General features: G+C 44.3%; 1 protein-coding gene across 1 annotated transcript in view; it reads left to right on the top strand.

Moving 5' to 3' along the window:
* Positions 1 to 16,283, top strand: part of T265_02049 (hypothetical protein) — a gene marked incomplete at both ends in the record, with an annotated part of 37,244 nt that extends 20,961 nt beyond the window's left edge. The window contains 7 exons of the mRNA XM_009166197.1: positions 1,510 to 1,915; positions 3,501 to 3,917; positions 5,249 to 6,089; positions 8,991 to 9,187; positions 9,287 to 9,501; positions 11,980 to 12,098; positions 13,803 to 16,283. Coding sequence (XP_009164461.1) covers positions 1,510 to 1,915; positions 3,501 to 3,917; positions 5,249 to 6,089; positions 8,991 to 9,187; positions 9,287 to 9,501; positions 11,980 to 12,098; positions 13,803 to 15,631 — 4,024 coding nt within the window. The remainder of the gene's footprint in view (positions 1 to 1,509; positions 1,916 to 3,500; positions 3,918 to 5,248; positions 6,090 to 8,990; positions 9,188 to 9,286; positions 9,502 to 11,979; positions 12,099 to 13,802) is intronic.
* Between the last annotated feature and the right edge of the window lie 954 nt (positions 16,284 to 17,237).

The raw sequence follows: 17,237 nt of genomic DNA, 5'->3' as shown, positions 1-17,237 counted from the left end.
GTTTTTTCCAATTAATATACTTTGTTCTGATCCTACATGTTTACAGAGCAACTTTATATGCTACAATCTACATTACAAAAGATGTATTTGCGCTAACTTGAAAACCCAGATTCCGAACTCCCGTTGAAGAAATTCAGGTGCGCATTGTTGTATCCACTTCGTCACAGTCAGTTTCATATCGGCAGTACCAGCATACCGGTGCCCTTAAAGACTACTTTTCCTCGGACGAAACATATACAACTACAGTTCCACGAAGTGTTCCTTCGTTTCTGAATCGTAGAGTTACGCCAACGTTCCGTCCTCTCTCAACAGATCGAGAAGAACGTGTCTTCGTTGATACATTTCCACTGTTCGCCATGTTGGACCTTGACTGCCTGGGTACTCAGTTTGCACGCGCCCCTCGATATCTCACGTCTTCCACTACCTCCAATAGAGCGTTATGACGAACCAGTTTTAATGCAGACTCACATGTTGTACGAATCATTTTGCCCACACACCGATAATTCTTGGTGGTGGCCGAGTTTAGTGCTCCGTCACTGTGTGAGCTGTCTTCAAAACTGGTTTCACTTTCTTTAAACTTCCATCTGTGCACAGCGTTAATGCCATCTTCTCCACAAACGCCCATGGCCTTCTGTGGTTTTCATACGGGTTGCACCATTGCTTAAATAACTCAATGACAATCCGTAGGTCGTACCTGGAATGCATTAGTAGCCTGCGGTGAAAGCAACGGGTGATATAGACGAAGAGTTACGGGAATTGGATTGGAGTCAACAAAAAGCTGGACCAATTTTGCGTTTTTCGATGGAGTTCTCTCCTTAGGCAAGAAGTTTCCCCTTTTTTGACAAATCTGAGCGCGGAAATTCCAATTAAGTCACAGTTTAGGGTTCCAATACTCTTGGAAGCAAAATTGAGTCCGTCCCCTCCGTAAGTCCCGATTTCCATACAGTTTTTGGGACGCTAGACTTCCATTGGTACGATACATCAAGTTTTAATCTCCTTCAGAATTTCCAAGTACCGCTGCGTTTCTCTGGGCCAAGTTTACCTATTGCTTATAGTTGGTACCGATTCACTGGAGAGAATCATTCAGTGGTCACGATGGAGCTCTGGTGGCTGCACCTTGACCACAATGAACACTTAAACTCGCTTTCAGTTTGTCTAAACCAAACTGCTTTTAATTCGCTGTAACCCAACCCCATAATTATTTCGTCCCTAGCAACCGCGCCTGTGGACCACCTTCATCATTCACCACTTTCCTGACCTAGATATCACACCACAAGCACAGGGTGTATCTAATTGCCACCAATCATATCGATTTTGGCTTGGGTCATCAAGAAACTGTACCTTGACATGTTGATCGAAAACCTTATTCTTTTACACCGCTCACTTCTTTTTTAGCGCTGAATCGTATCCTTTATTCACGCACAGAGAGTATGTGTACTTTCTTCCTGGAAGAGTATCCTTTCCGTCTTTAAGCTACTTTTATATATTTTTTTCTTGGTTTCCTGACAGGCGCCGTGTTGTGCTTACGGGTTACCCCCTGCAAAACAACCTCATGGAGTACTGGTGCATGGTAGACTTTGTGCGCCCAAGCTATTTGGGGACGAAACAGGAATTTACCAACATGTTCCAAAGACCAATTGAAAATGGCCAATGTATTGATAGCACACCGGAAGATCGCAAGGTCATGCAAGGCCGTGCCCATGTTTTACATGACCTTTTATCGGGATTTGTTCAGCGTCGGTCCCATGTAGTGCTGAAAGCTAGTCTTCCTCCAAAAACGGAAATTGTGCTTCTCATTAAACTCTCTCCTCTCCAACGTACACTCTATGCAGCTTTCATGAAGAGTCTCAACTCCAGCGGGCCTCTAGGGTGGGCACAAGTGAACACTCTGAAGACCTATGCGATGTGTTGCAAGGTACGTGAGATCAGATGTAGTAACGGTTCTATTTTCACGCCAGCATGTTCCTTTGGTTCCTTCAGCACTGTTGTCCCAGTGTAAGAGTTCGGTTCATAATAAGCACCCGAAAATCATGTATTCCGGGCTTTGCTTATAACGTAATGTTGTAGCAGGTTCTCAATGGAATTTCTTAGTTTCTCTTTTGACGCCTGTCAGCTTTTCATAGTAACATCTAAACCTGTGATTGTCTTTGCTTTTACTCGGCAATTTTTACCTTCGCCACTGTATTGGTGTCAACCTCACTTGCCAGCCATGCGGTCGTGCCAACAGAATAGGACTTTACATCAGCAGAGGTGAGACAAATGTTGAAGAAACCCGATTACAGAGTGGCTAAAGTAGGTTTGGAATTCCAGTGTAATTACGTGAAGTGGTGATGTAGTTGATGACAATGTGAGAGATTTTTCCTTTCATTGGATCCAATCCATGCAGAAAGGCCGAGAAGCAGTGTACAGCTGTTTCATCCTTATTGAAGATCATCAGTAGTTTGCATCTCATGAGACTCAGTTAGTTTGGAACCCGTAACCTCCCCGCTAGTAATTTGAGCACTTCGGCCACATGCAGCTGACCAGCAGTGTGATTAGCTCGCACATAGACAGGATATTGCACCACTCATCCTTCAGCCACGCAGTTCACATCAAGTGATCACGTTCTGACTAGCTGCAGAGAAAGGCCTCTTATCTGGGCGTGATTCTGCACGGTGAACAATGTCATGCGACCCGGATTCGACCGCGTCGAAAATTAGTAACAGCATCATTGATTCGCATCCGACTTCCCGCTCCCTAACTTCCGATATCTGAAGTATCCTCTAGTGATTTTCCGCGTACATGACAATATTAATAGAAAAGTAGAAAAACGAGTAACTATGTGGTCTTCAATAGAGATTTCAACCTGTCAGTGAAGCCAGTCTTCGTTTCGAGCAAATTGTGACCTGTTCAGTCAAGAGGAGTCTTCAGCTTCTTTACAGGCCCACAGAAATCGATGAGAGCGTCTCTGCTCTCAAACGTGCGTGAGTAGTTTGAGCTTTTTGATCAGGGATAGATGTTCGCTATTCACCGCCTCTAAAAGTTGCTGGTAGAAGTTTTCGGCGCGAGGGACCGTTCAAATTTGGTAGCTACCGGTGCAACCGAAAGACTTTGGAGACATTTCAGATACACATCGTAGATGTAGGTCCTGACCGTCGCTGACTAGATACCAAGTTTGACTAGTCAGTATATTATTTCGCTCCCTGTTGACTTTACATCTGTTGGTTTCAAGGAACAAGATTCTTAAGTAAAGGTCGGTGATGATTACCTGATTGTTATGCTGTGGTGCAACCACCACGCCAAATAGGGGTTCACTTATGAACTGCTTGCTTTCGGTGTCACTTTTCCGCCGCCTAGGAATAACTGGAAAATATTGTTCGAACCCGACCTCTGTCTCTCGATTTTCCCTATCTAGGCTTGGGCAACCTGGCAGTATCCCAGCCCTCGTGCTTCCTTCAGGTAGCCTGGCAGCTAGGCACCGGAACTGTGTTACAGCTGAACGATTTATTTATTTATTGTAGCCATTGTATAGGCGTATGCAGGATGCTAAGATCTGTGCAGCTCGAATTCAGTTCGCCAGCATTCATGTTAATTCCATTTTGTCAGACTTTGTTCTGCCCTTTCGTTTACTCAAGATTTGGAATCATCCAGATATACTTTGGCGAGCGATGGAAGAACACAAGGAAGCAATGGACTTCGACATCGAAGACCCTTCCAACAGCGCTTCATCAACAGCTTACTCTAACCGAGGTCTTACACGCAGTGCGACCACATCTGCACTGTCCAGGCGCACCTCCTCTCAGCTTTCTCTGTCCAGTTCAGAACAATCCACTGCAACCGAGAAATCACCCGCCGAGACTCCCCCAGCTAGTAGCACTCTCAATTGGCCTCCATATACAACAGCACAGCGATCGCCGAATACCGCGTTCACTCCTCCCGTATGTTTTTTAATTTCTTCCATGCATGACTAATCTGTGCACGTGCACCCTAGATTTAACTGTGGTCTTTTCATTTCCAAAATCACGACGGGTGGATTCTCTTCACTATCGTTTTCCGATGTGGAATATGTCCGGACTGTCTGCCATCCTGTTCCTGTTGTGTTCTTCGAAAAAGTGTGTCCCATGAGTTCCATCTGTATGGTTCATTATTCTTTGGAAAAGGTCCTGTCAGTCTGCTAGATGTAACAGGTAGTCGTTTTTCCTGAACCGATGCGCATCGGTTGCGTTCCTTAAACTGTGTCCTCATCCCCAAACGTGGTTACAAACAATGTTTTAATCACCAAGCTGAAGGATCTGTATATGGGAGTGCGCGTTCCAGTCTCTCACCAGTTATTGTTGTGATCTAGGAAGTTCTTTATCGACTCGTTTGTGGACACCGCAAATTCACCGAGATAGTGATATGGAGGACGGAGAGTCTTTTGTTTCCATAAAAAGACGGAAATTCTTTGTTATTGGTCCTAACGTAGAACTTTTAATTGTCTCTATCTCTGTTACTTTTTTCGAGCGATGCGTTTTCAGTTTCCTGTTACCGCCACTTCATTCTTCGTAAAAAAAATTCACCAACTTTTACTTAACGCGTTCACTTGGGTCACCTTTTAGTGGATTTCCAGTTATATTTTTAGGCAGCTCATGCTTTTGTTTTGAAAACTCTTGTTGTAGTGATCCCCATTAATGCTCAGTAGGCCTCCACCGCAAACTACTTTCCTGGGTGTTTATTAAGTTACTTGCACGATAAATTAGATTTACTTGCATCACTTTTCGGTGTCCGTCCGGCACAGACAGGAACAATTAAGAAGTTGCCAATAGATTTGGTTTTGGGTGCGTGCTATACTCCTCGCTATGAGGACCGGCTATCTGCAGCTCCGCTAGCTGTATCTTACCAGTCTTCAGTACGAAACAATCTACACAGCAATAGTTGCTTCGCGCTCAGACGCTCGGTAAATATTTGTTGTGGAGTGCAGTAACCTACTCTACAGCGGCCGTTGCCGGATCTGGTCGATTGAGGCTCACCGAAACGAGAGGCTATTCAATAGACTAACTTGTATCTCGCTGTCGAATTGGAATATGGTTGAAAGTAATGTATACTATCAGGAAAATCATTCTCCGAACGATTCTGTGCGCAGTTGCTCGGTACTACAAACAATCTGTTTATACGCCCTGAGTGTCGACGTTTTTTGGCTTCCCACGTCCCCATCGTCACTCTATTTCGTCGGCATAGTATAGGTTTCTCATCCTGATTTCACATTTCTTGTGTTGCTTGTCTCCTACAGAATCCATTCTTCCCCACTGTACCGCATTCCTTACTGAATCGGCTGACGAGCCCCCCGTCAGTCCCCGCATACCTGTACAACCAAACTCAACAGAACGCCCCCACAGTTCCTCCACCAGGGACATACGATTGGGCTTCCGATGCAGCTTTATGGGGTCCGGACTATAAACCTGGAAATGTGGAACATAGCGGGAAGATAATCCTTTTCTTGAGCCTTCTTGAAGGTTGTGTGTTAGCTGGGGACAAGATTCTAGTGTTCACTCAGAGTTTATACACACTAGACCTGTTAGAGCGTATCCTTCGTCGTCTCCCATTACCTGTCCAAAAGTTTTCTGAAGCGGCTACTTCATCAACTTGTGACGGCCAACCTGTTGCACCGGGGTCCGAGTTCAAGTGCACGGAAGACTGTGATACGGATGCGAAAATGTACGCAGTTTATGAATGTCGGTCTATAAAGACAACTGCCACCGGACCAGATGAATCCAGTGAATCGGCCAACAATGTTTCACTGCCTGAGATCGATCATCATGGGGAGCCTGTTTCTACGAAAAATCGTGATATCTGTGAAGAACAGGCAAACAGTCTTGATGATTCACAGTTTCTTGAAAGTGTTCTGGGGCACTCCGGGTCCGTGGTCTCCGATGAACCAACATCTTCATGCGTGCCCGAAGCAACTGAGCATCAACAGATTACAAAGAGAGAGCCACTTTCAACGACGTTTGAGCAGGTCAAAGAGGAAGAACAACCAGAGGAGACCCTACGGTCTCTACATTATCGGCTGGCTTCGCGTCTGGGACGTTCGAACAAGCCTAGTGTATGGACCAAAAATGTGCACTATTTCCGTGAGTTTCTTTGTGTTGTCTTTGTCTCTTTTTGGTCGTTCTTAACACGGTCATGGTGATTATCAGTTTTATTGTAAAGGTAGATGTCTGGCCGACTACTCCAGCAGTTTAACAGTTCGTATTTAGTTGAAACAGCTAACTAGACGATCGCTATATTGGGATACCTTTATGAAGTAGATGTAGAGTTTATTCCAGGGTTCCGGATCCATGTATTGGAGTATAATAACTGAATCTTGTGAGAAAACGCGACGAAAACAGGTTACTCATTCAGCTGAAGATAGGCTTCAACCTGAAGTTAGTTTCCAGGTATTCGGTTAAAGCCAACGCCCCCAGGCCATTCGTAATAAGGGACTCATTAGGTGGCTGCATGCAATCAAATGTGCCTGGAGGTAGGAACCTCAGCCTTATGTTACTGCGCAGTATGAGCAGTTGCGCAGTAGAAAATCGCATACCAATTTTCTGTGGTTTCCATTGCTAGGATCGGTCTCGGTTTTTCAAGACCAAGTGCTGAACTGGCGTTTTAATACGTACAAACGCTGTGATTTTCTTCGGAGTTAGTCGCACGCTGCTCACACTTCATCTGAAAAGTTGCGTAAGCACTTATGGCCGAACCTAAATATGTGTATGCCGTGTACAAAGTGATCGTGTTTCTATACAGCGAGCACCATTCAGAGTGTTGCATTCTATAATTTGTCCTTCTGAAATAGGTGAACGTCATATAACATCGACAGAATCATGGAAGCAGAGTAAGCTTTTATCATTTGGATGTCCTGTTAGTAGAAATAAGGTGAATTGGCATATTCAATGAGATATTCAGCTGGGTCTCCCGCGAAAACCAAATTGGTATGCAAATGAGTGTTTTTCGCTAAAATAACCTAACGCTTTTTAGATAAACTGAAGTTCCGTTTAATGAAGCATTCTTTGGTACTGAGGTTAATTTCAAAGCTGTCGGGTCCAAAAGACTCAGGGTCAAAATTTACCAAATATTTTGTGGTTTCCGATAGGTCTATCCTCACTTTTCAACAAACACTTCTCTATAGATCAGCCATATCAAGCAAAGTACATTCGTTTGTCTCGCGCAAACCAGGAGCGTTTAGCACCATTACATTGAACGGACCGTTGTAAAGGGAGAAGATTCAGCTTTTCGCATTTGGGCGCTAGAGTTCAGAAAACGTGAACTGCTAGCTCAGAAATTATGTATAACGGGTGACTCATGTGTAAATGTCTGTGTTATCCAGACTTTGATGGCAAATGCTAATTTGGATCGCCGAGGTCTCGGGTCATTGGGGATACTCTACTTTTGCCTCCAAAGGTTGAGTATAATGTTCGGATAATGTATGGAACGTTTCTTTCCTTGACCTTATCGTCAACTCTCAGTTTGGGAGGCTATGTGAGGTTTGGCCTTCTCAAAGAGTAACTGAAGGTCCAGCGCTCACAAGCAGCAAGCCATATAAGTCTCACATTCGCCACCGCTTGTCGGCTAGGTGCGTTCGAGAGCTCTGTGGGGCCCTGGATAAGGTCCGTTTGTTGATTGACGATGTTGTTGCCAGACCACTGAGCGATCGGTGTACATTTTGAAAAACGATTAAGCCCCAGGTGAATTTTCATCATCAGCTTTCGTTCACTGGTACTGGTTAAGTTGCTGGACCGCATGGTTCACCTCATCATTATTGTTATCATTTTAGTGGACCAGGTTTTCTGAATTAATTTCCTATTCAGAACAGAATATTGGTCAGGAATGAGAGCGTTTCTGACAACTTTGTAGCACCACTCCATTTCAGATCTTATTCTTTTTACCACCGATTCTAGCTTATATACTCTTGGACCCTTGATATATCTTATGGTCCGTTGCGCATTTACTATGACCACAAAATGCTAATTGCTCTTTGTTCATCTCGTCTTTGTGCAAAAGTGTGTTAATAATTTATATCGTTTTGGTCTTATCTTGAATGTGCTTGTTAATCTATTCCTGTTCGATTCACTGTCCCAAAACTGGAAACGCACATCACTAATACATTATGAATGCCTTTTACATATCCTCAGGTCTTGATGGCAGCACCACAGCTAGTGAGCGAGAAAAGCTGATCAATAACTTTAATGACCCCAAGAATCCGGCCAAGTTGTTTCTAGTCTCTACCAGGTAGGCACTTATTCTAATTGATGACCTTACCCCGTCTTTTCGTAATATACAAGCAATTTTACATTTGATTGTTTTCCGCACACGTTTTTCATATTTATGCTTAACAAATTCCTTCTACTTTGACAGAGCCGGTTGCTTGGGTGTCAACCTGATTGGTGCGAACCGTGTTGTGGTCTTTGACGCATCGTGGAACCCTTGCCACGACTGTCAAGCCGTGTGTCGTGTTTATCGCTATGGCCAAGTGAAACCTTGCTACATATATCGACTCGTGTCAGATAACACCATGGAAAAGAAGATTTACGATCGGCAGGTATACTGGTCTTCCTTTTTTCTTTTCTCCCTTGATTTCAAGTAATGACGAGTGAAAAGACTCTCACTTCATTCACAATCGTTCAGCCGGACCAGTCTGATGTATATAGATTGAGTCTATAGTTGATGATGTTCTTCACTTAGCATGTAGGGCCAGCTATTCTGAATTTCCATACGCAAACCTGAAATAGCCTTGTGCTGCGAATTCGATTGGAGAATGTCAGGAAGTTGAAATTTATCCCATGTTTGTTCGAATATCTCATGAAAAACAGCTTAATAAGTGATGAATGATGAACAATTTATTCAACGTCCAACTTTGGATTATTGAACCTTGTCTATTTCTCAGTGTTTCCATTACTTCATAGAGTGTTCTTTAGACTTGCCGTTGTGAATGTTTGACCAACCAGTATAACTACTGTTTTTCGTACCTTTTGCACAGGTAACCAAGCAAGGTATGTCGGACCGTGTGGTTGATGAGCTGAATCCTTCACAACAGTTCACTCGCTCCCAGGTCGAGTTGCTTATGTCCTTCGAGGATAAAGATATGCAAGGTATATCACAGGAGGATTTGCAGAACTGTTCCGATCTCGTTGAACCTGACCCCGTATTGTCCTCGGTATTGCAGAAGCATAGATCATGGATTACAAAGGTATCAATCAGTATCCTTATCTTTGCATTTCCTATCAAATGTGATGCACAATGATCCCATCGCTCCACTACATACCTTTTGGGTTTTGTTTTCTTACAGACTCCTTTCACCCACGAATCTCTCCTGATTGACCGGAAGGATTACCGTCTAACGCGAGTAGAAAAACGTTTGGCCAGACAACGCTATGAACAGGAAAAACGTTTGAGTTTGAGTTACCAGAAAGCGCATCTATTCCAGTTCCAACAGATGCAAGCACTCCAGCACCAACAACTGCTCGCGGCCGGAATCAACCCGGCACAATTGAACCAGTCCAAGTGAGATTTATGACAACACAATTGCATTTGCTTGCGGTGTTTTGTAGGTGACATGGCTTTTCAACGGGGGAGGGACTTCAACTTAACGTGCATAGTGGAACTGGCCTAGGTTAGGTCATGTTATCACTTAATGTTGAAATATGAGGACCGTAACTAGTTACCTAACAGCTAGATTAAGGCATAATGATGAAACATAAATGCGGCAACACACTACTAGTAAATACTGGTGCTTAACTGCCATACGACCATAACTAAGAATGGCACGTTAATGTGTGGAAATTCAGTGCAGAACCGGCTTATGACAAGATGCTTATACCTTGCAGCACCGAGGACATGAACACCTCTTAGCATTTGAGTAAGACGTTATCGTTGGGATTAATCCAACATCCTTTACCCTACATGGTTTTAGCAGACAAAGACAAACAGGCTGCAACTGAGTTTTCTGACTAGGTCCTTAGCACTGGTACCGGCTACATATCATATCCTATAGGGTTTCTCACAACGTACAGTAGGATTCACGTGGATACCAGCCGGATGGCTCATAGAATACGCAGCATTCAGTTTAACAGAATCTGCTTTCATCTTAGGATGCCATTTTGTATCCGTCTTCGACCTGAGCCTTTCATCAACAAACGGTCAGAGTAGGAAACTGTTTTCTTCGGTAAATCGAGACGCTTGGTAAATACCAACTAACTTAGCCTGTTAAATGTTTTCCACTGCTCTAGTGATTTGGACTCATCATACCAACATCGCTGGTTAGTATCAGTGGCAGAAATAGTTCAGATGTGAACTCATTACATAGCTTGTCCTCGCTCTTCCCACTGCATCACCAAAGTATTCATCCTTAAAATGTCAGCTCGCTTTCTAGCTATCTGTTCACATTCACCATCAAGTCTAAACGAAAGTGTGGCAACTAGAATCACTTCTGTATACACGGTTCATAGTCGACAGTGATTGTTCCGTGTTTTGGTGTATACTTGAGGACTCGTCCTCCATCACCATCCCGACAATTCCTACAATTCCTTTCGAGGGCTGATTCCTGACTACTACTCGTTTGTTTCACAATCCTTCAACTCTACTCATATTTTCACATTTTGCTTTGCGCCTGTCCCCCTGTGGTCTTCAATCATATCCTGTGTCACCGAATGATTACCAGTGATATAATCTCTAATTTACTTTGAATGCTTGTTAGTCTCAGTGTGACCTTATAGTGTGATTTTGCACTGTTGGTTATGTAATCTTCGATAACTCGGATTAATTCTGGTGTTTCTTCCATACATATCTTGCAAGCTGCAACCCTTTTTGACACATAGACGTGTTGCTCGAGTTTCCTGTTTTTTTTTCCTTCTCTGGGATTCGATCACCACCCTACTTATCCTCCCGATCGCCAACTGCATTTTGTTCGTGCCTAATTTCACTCTCGTATCCCACTTTAACACTTCATGGCTCCGAGCATCGCCAATGTATGCTATTTTGGGAGATATTTCAGCAATCAGTCCGTAATCGGAACAGAAGGGATTCATGTGTCATGTCCGCACAAGTGATAGGCGACTTTTCAAATGACTTAAGACAAGACGAAGGGGGTTCGACTATTAGCTGACGATAGTAAACCCTCTGTTATCTCCATTAGTAGCCTGTGTCGTTGGAAGTACCACTGTAGTCAGTTCTCGTGGACGCTTTCTATTGGAAGGTGCTGTTTTCATCTATATGATCGTGGTCTTTATAATAAGGCTCGTTTTTTCCTAACCCCTTTCCAACCAGTTCCCAGTGAAGGGAGTGCACTTAACCATATTATTGGGGTTGTTTTGTTTCTGTCCAACCAATTGAGCCAGAAAAACTTTGACCACGGCTCGCTCGATTTGACTGCAATTAACCTAACTTTTGTTATTGTTGTCACTATCTATGGTAACATTTATGCAAATTCGGTGCCTAGACGAGGGGTCACTAGATCCCAAGGTAGCTCGAGATTATAATAGGGCTGCTCAATTTATGAACTGAATCGGTACTTTTTTCCCTGGTCATTCGGGTATGGATTCAACTTTGTTATTTATTTGGTTCAGGCCCCTTCAGTCTATCTTCTACAGATTTTCAGCTCACATTCGTTGACTGTATCACCCCGATTATCACAAGATCGTACCAATCCTCGAAGTGTTTCACTGACTCAAGCCTAATATGCATCTCTGCGTGAGTATATCATTTTCACAAGGACGGGCAGGCACGAGCCGATTTGTGGAGGATAGGTGATCGGGGATAGGCCTCTCCTAGAAACACCGTCCCGTGGGATATCTTGCACGTGATACAACTTGAATACACCTTTAAATGTTGCAGTTATTACTCCCTGCCTCTCCGCGGAGGGGAACCAGACTTTTTTTGCAATTTATTGGCAATCATCTTGCTGTCAATTATTCTTCAGTTGGTTTTTTTCTTACATCAAGTTTTTTTCCTGCTCATCGTCAGCCTCTTTTCGCGCACTCCTAGTATCCTGTCACGTGGCAGTGGATTCAATTATCGACCAACCTACACGAGTGGTATGGCTGCCATTGACGCTATGCGCCAAGTTGAACGTCAGTCACATACAAACACAGATCAATTACAGAGTAAGTTACTTTCCTCACAATTTTCGGCCCAACTGTTCCCGTCCTATGTGCTCCTACACACTTTAAGATTCCGAGTTGAAGTCGGGTGGAGATGTGTAATAATAATGGTGCTCTGCGCACTATGGTTGCTTTCGGTCAGGAATCTGGGAGGGAACATGCTTCCGGTCATGTAGTTTAGTTTCGTTCGTTTTCAAACTTTTCTGCATCCTATGGATATTTCAGGTAGCCGAAAGCCGATTCTTTGTGAGTGGTTGCTTGAATAGTTTCCGCGTTTTGAGGTTAAAGTCACAGGAATTGTGTTCAACCATTCTGAACGTTCGCAAAATTTTATCGTTTTCTATTTCGAACCTCAGCGACTGGTCCGCAGATTATCTTCGATGTACACTCGCACTATGCAAGCCTATTCGCACGACCTTCCTCTACGATAGTTATTTGCCATCGTAGCTGAAAAAATGTTTGATGTTTTGTTTGGTTGCAAGTAAACCATGTGTCATTGTTGAACGAATACAGTAGAACGCCTGTTTTGCTATTTTCTCACTACTCTAGTGTTGTTCTAACTTGCTGGTTAGCCTTAGTAGAGAGTTTATCCTGTCTTTGAAGCCAATATATGCTAAAAAGCCGAGAAGCGCTGTACAGCTGGTTTGTCCTTATTGGGAATCACCAGCAGTGTCCATCTCGTAAATCTCAGGGTTTTGATCCCACGATATTCCAGTCAGTGTTTGAGCACACAACCGTTTGGCCTTGAGCGGCTGACTAGGAGTGTGGTAAGTTCTCAATTACTTTTCGACTGACCGACTAATCTTGTGTAACATAACGTTGGAGGGAGTAAAGCGGAACTTTTTTCAGATTTTTCAGACGCGCGCCTTCACCATGTTTTGTTTTATTCATTGCAGTTTCGGTTGACAAATATTTATCTCTTCTGAACGTTCATGCGAGAAATGTTCCATAACTGTAATGTAGGTTGATGAATTTGATGCATTATAACCGTAAGGAATAGCGTTCAACCTCAGCCCTTCGATGGCGACGACCAAATTCACCTCTGGTTACTGTGTGATCGCGTATGTGACACTAATGACTTACGAGCAAATTGCTTATTTGTTATACCGGTGAATGACACCAGGTTTGTTTTGGATTCTTCGGGTAATGCGGCCAGCAAAAGGGTTCCTGATGGAAATGATCTGTGTTGGACGCTTCAACTCTGTTTTCTCGATCGTCGGGGCCTTTCTGGTGATGAAGTGATGCGATAGGTAAGGGTTTTTCTCGAGCGCTGATGTGATGTGGACAAATACATCATGGTTTGACAGAAATGTGTACTTCTGATACCTGGATGCGATCCATACGTATATTTACCGACGTTACCTTATTCTGGTTATAGTTTCCGATCTATAGGTATCATATCCTATAATTCAATCCGCTTGCGAGCGGTACTGTCATTTTGTTCTCTGCTTGCTGCTGAAGTGAATCCTGTCTACAAATTCCATTCATGTGCGTATGTTTCCCTGTTTTCAGTGCCATCAGCATGGGCTTCCAACTGCAAAGTGACCAGGATTGTAGCTACCACCGGTGAGTAGTTGCCCAAGTTATCTGCAGTCAGGTATATGTCAATGCAACTTCACGCTCACTGTTTTTGATGGGTCCGAGAACGGACCCGTTTTGGCTCCTTTTCTGAATATTCATTTCAATTTCTCTTGTTCACCTTTCCAGACCTGTATTTCCCGTCCACAGTTGAAAACAAGACAGTCGAGAGGAAAATCCCCAAGGGTGAAGTGATGGAAGTTATACAAACTTCGAAAGGGAAATATCTGCGAATCGTACGCACAGGTGATTTGTTTGTCGTAAAGACGAGTTCACACACTCCTAGCGATACAGATTCTAAAGCTGACGCAGCTGCGGCTACTAGCTCTTTCGGTAATAATGGCGCGTCTGCGTCGACGACACCGGCCTCCGTCTCTTCTTTCGCTGCACCCACATGTGATTCCCGTCAAGCTGGGCTATCGCCGCCTCGAAATTCACAGCCAGAACTGCGCTCGCAAAACACCGATTCGAAGACACCGGTGGAGCCGGCCAACCCAGAAAGCACGAATATGACTTCTCCTACCTCCGTTTCCTTCAGCAGTGCTGATGTCAGACTGCGAGCTTTGTTCAGCGAAGCGGGAAGTCGACCCACCGTTTGTCCTCCGACAACAGTTAACGCGGTACATGATAGCTCATCGGGAGATATGACCAAACGTTTGCCTGCATTTTCTGCAAGTGAACCGCCCCAGACGTCAGTCTCTACAACCACCTCTTCGATCCGATTGCATCATCCGACAAATACCAGTTCCACTTATCCTAGCATCCACCACATGGACCATGCTCCTACTACTACTACCTCTAGCAGCACTTCTGTTGCTCATCAACCTCATAGTGGGTCAACTCAAAATCAGTTCTCTCTCTCCTCTCAATCAACACAGGCCTCCAAACATTTCGAAGCCCGCTCTCGGGTCGATGCTTATCAGCACCATTTCGATCAGCAGTACTTTGGGCAGCTGGCACAGCGCCAACAGCATCAACAGACCTCTTCTTGGATTTGTCCGAATTGCGGACTCCCAGCCACCAGTTGCACATGTAACACTCCATCCGGAATAGCAAATGATTCTGACAAATCTGCCTCGCGAGTCTCTGCACAACATCCACTCTCTCCCACTTCCTTCGGTCAACAATCGAGTTGTAGTTCCTTCGCGTTGTCTTCTGGCACAACTCAACCTGCTTCTCCGAAACAAGAACGCAAAGAATCCCGCAACAACGCCTTCGTCGGCTCCACGAATTACGGTTCAGTAGCTACTTCTCAGTTCTATTCACCTGAAGCCGTCAGCAGGCGACAGCAGCAGCAACAACAACAGCAAGAATACTTGCGGGCCGCTGAAGAAGTGGCTCGCCAATCGGCCGCTGCCTACCTGCATTTTAACAAACAGCAGCTTTCTTCCTCACAAGGTAATCAACACTCCTCAATAACTCCACACCACTCACGTTCTGATTTTAACATAACCAGTTCGGCTGCGCATCAACAAACATCCTCCTCGATCAGTGGTAACAACACTAACAATAGTCCTGTGTTCCCCTCTATCCCATCCGCCCCGAACCCAGCTTCCATGGTCCATGACTATTTCGCCCAGTTGACGGGTCAACCGGGCCACCAGTCAAATATGTTCCACCACAACAATCCTGCTGGCAACTCGCATCCCGTCGCTGCGGCCATGCAGCAGTATTTGGTTAGTAACGCGGGTGGTTCAAGTCTCGTTCATTCAGATAGTTCAAATTTCTACGCGAATCTTCCATCTCAGCGCCAGTTCGAATCGGCCACGCAGTCTAGTAACTATGTCCAAGGTCCCGGGGCGACTGAGCAGCAGCAGACTAGGTCGTCCATGGTTGGACAGCATCTTCAACAACAGCAGCAACCATACCAGTTCCCTCTCATGCAGTCAAGCTCTCAGATGCCACCGTTCGACAGACTACAATCCCATCGATTGCTCCCAAACTTTCGACTTCCATAACAGGCTAACGTCATCGGCAAACACAGCGTCTGTCCTTCCATTCTTAAATTGATTCTTTGCATTATATTCTAAATCGAACGAATAACTATTCTTGTAAATACTAGTGTAAACAAGGTTGAATCGTGACTAATTTATTTGAACATCCTTATCTGATCCCGTTTATGCATCTATCTTGTTATCGGTCGCCAGCCGTTAAGGGGCTGATCGGTTTTACCCCATCTTTACATTCACTATGTGACCATCTCTCAAACAAGACACGCTGCATAATATTTCAGACGCAAATAGCTCCCCTCTAACTTTGCCTCTTGTGCAGCCCTTGCATCACCGCTGCTTTTGTAGGCGCCTCATCACATTAGCAACCGTTCACCGATTAATCTTGTAATACCATATGTTTCGTTTTCCGTACTTTGTTTCATCTCTTCCTCTGTATACATTCTGCTGTAATGTTTTCATGCTGGTGCGGATACTAATGCTGCTCGTAATACTAGATTTCGAATGTGCGTTCATTTGAACAAGGCAAAAGGCGGATGTAATCGGGTGATGTGTATCTTCACCGTCACCTGGTGAAGCCGTTAACAGACAGTAGCACTCAGTTGTTGAGTGTACTCAAATGTATAATTGCATTTAAAACTGATTTTTATAAAGTCTTGCGCTGAGAGACTTGGTTTTCTCATTCCTCACAGGACAAATGTTGTGCTGCAGTCTGAACGTCTGCTGATAAGGGATGGTGTTCCGGGCGCCGTGGTAACCTTTGTGATCAGCTTGCAAGAAGTTATGACTGATTCATTAGATATTTGTAAAGAAACACTTTCAACTGACAGATTTACCAACCGATACACTGCGGTTGATATAAAAAAGCAATTTATCTTGCTCTTTTCTGCCATTTTTGGGGGGTTCATGTAGCTTCGAGAGTAAGTTGCGAGTTTCTGGTTAGATAATACCTTGTTCGGTTCCTCATGACGCCATAACTGCTGCTCCCCAGGCCCCGGCAACCAAACACTATCCTCTTCGATCTCTCTTAGGATTTCAAGACAGTTATACACAAATTGTGGCACCAGTGAACCGCCGGGCCCATCCTTCCAGTCGGCATTCTTGCAAATGTGCCTACCTTAGTTATCGTTGCCTTTCGCCAGTCGATAGAACTAGGCTACTGCTGGTCATAAAAGCTTTCTGATCTCATTAGCCTTCATTGTCCAACAGAGCTCTGCGTGTCTCCTTCAGGTCTTCCCTACTCGGTGTTTGAAAGATTTGTGTGCTGCCGTGATCTTTGGCCCCTGGTATGGATGTCCTAGCATCGATCGGGACTACGGACCTCGACAGTATCCAATGTGTACGTGGTCCTATCAAGAGCATCGAGAAGACAGCTTTGAATGCCACCGGCGTAGTTTCGTTTACATCCATTTCCCATTCACAAGTGCTACGTTGGCTCAGTGCAGGTTGTTTCGCATCCGGGCCGTTTCATAAACAATATACTTTTACTTTTGAAGTTTGGGGAGAATTCTCTTTCCGCAAATTTGATAGCTTTGGTATGTTCGAGGATCCCGTGTAGAGAAAAATCTTGCGGACTTCTTAGTTATTTAGTTTATTTTCAATAAGCAATTGGTTG

The sequence above is a fragment of the Opisthorchis viverrini genome (genome assembly GCF_000715545.1).
Source record: "Opisthorchis viverrini unplaced genomic scaffold opera_v5_23, whole genome shotgun sequence".
Classification (NCBI taxonomy): domain Eukaryota; kingdom Metazoa; phylum Platyhelminthes; class Trematoda; order Opisthorchiida; family Opisthorchiidae; genus Opisthorchis; species Opisthorchis viverrini.
This window is presented reverse-complemented; position numbering and strand designations above follow the sequence as displayed.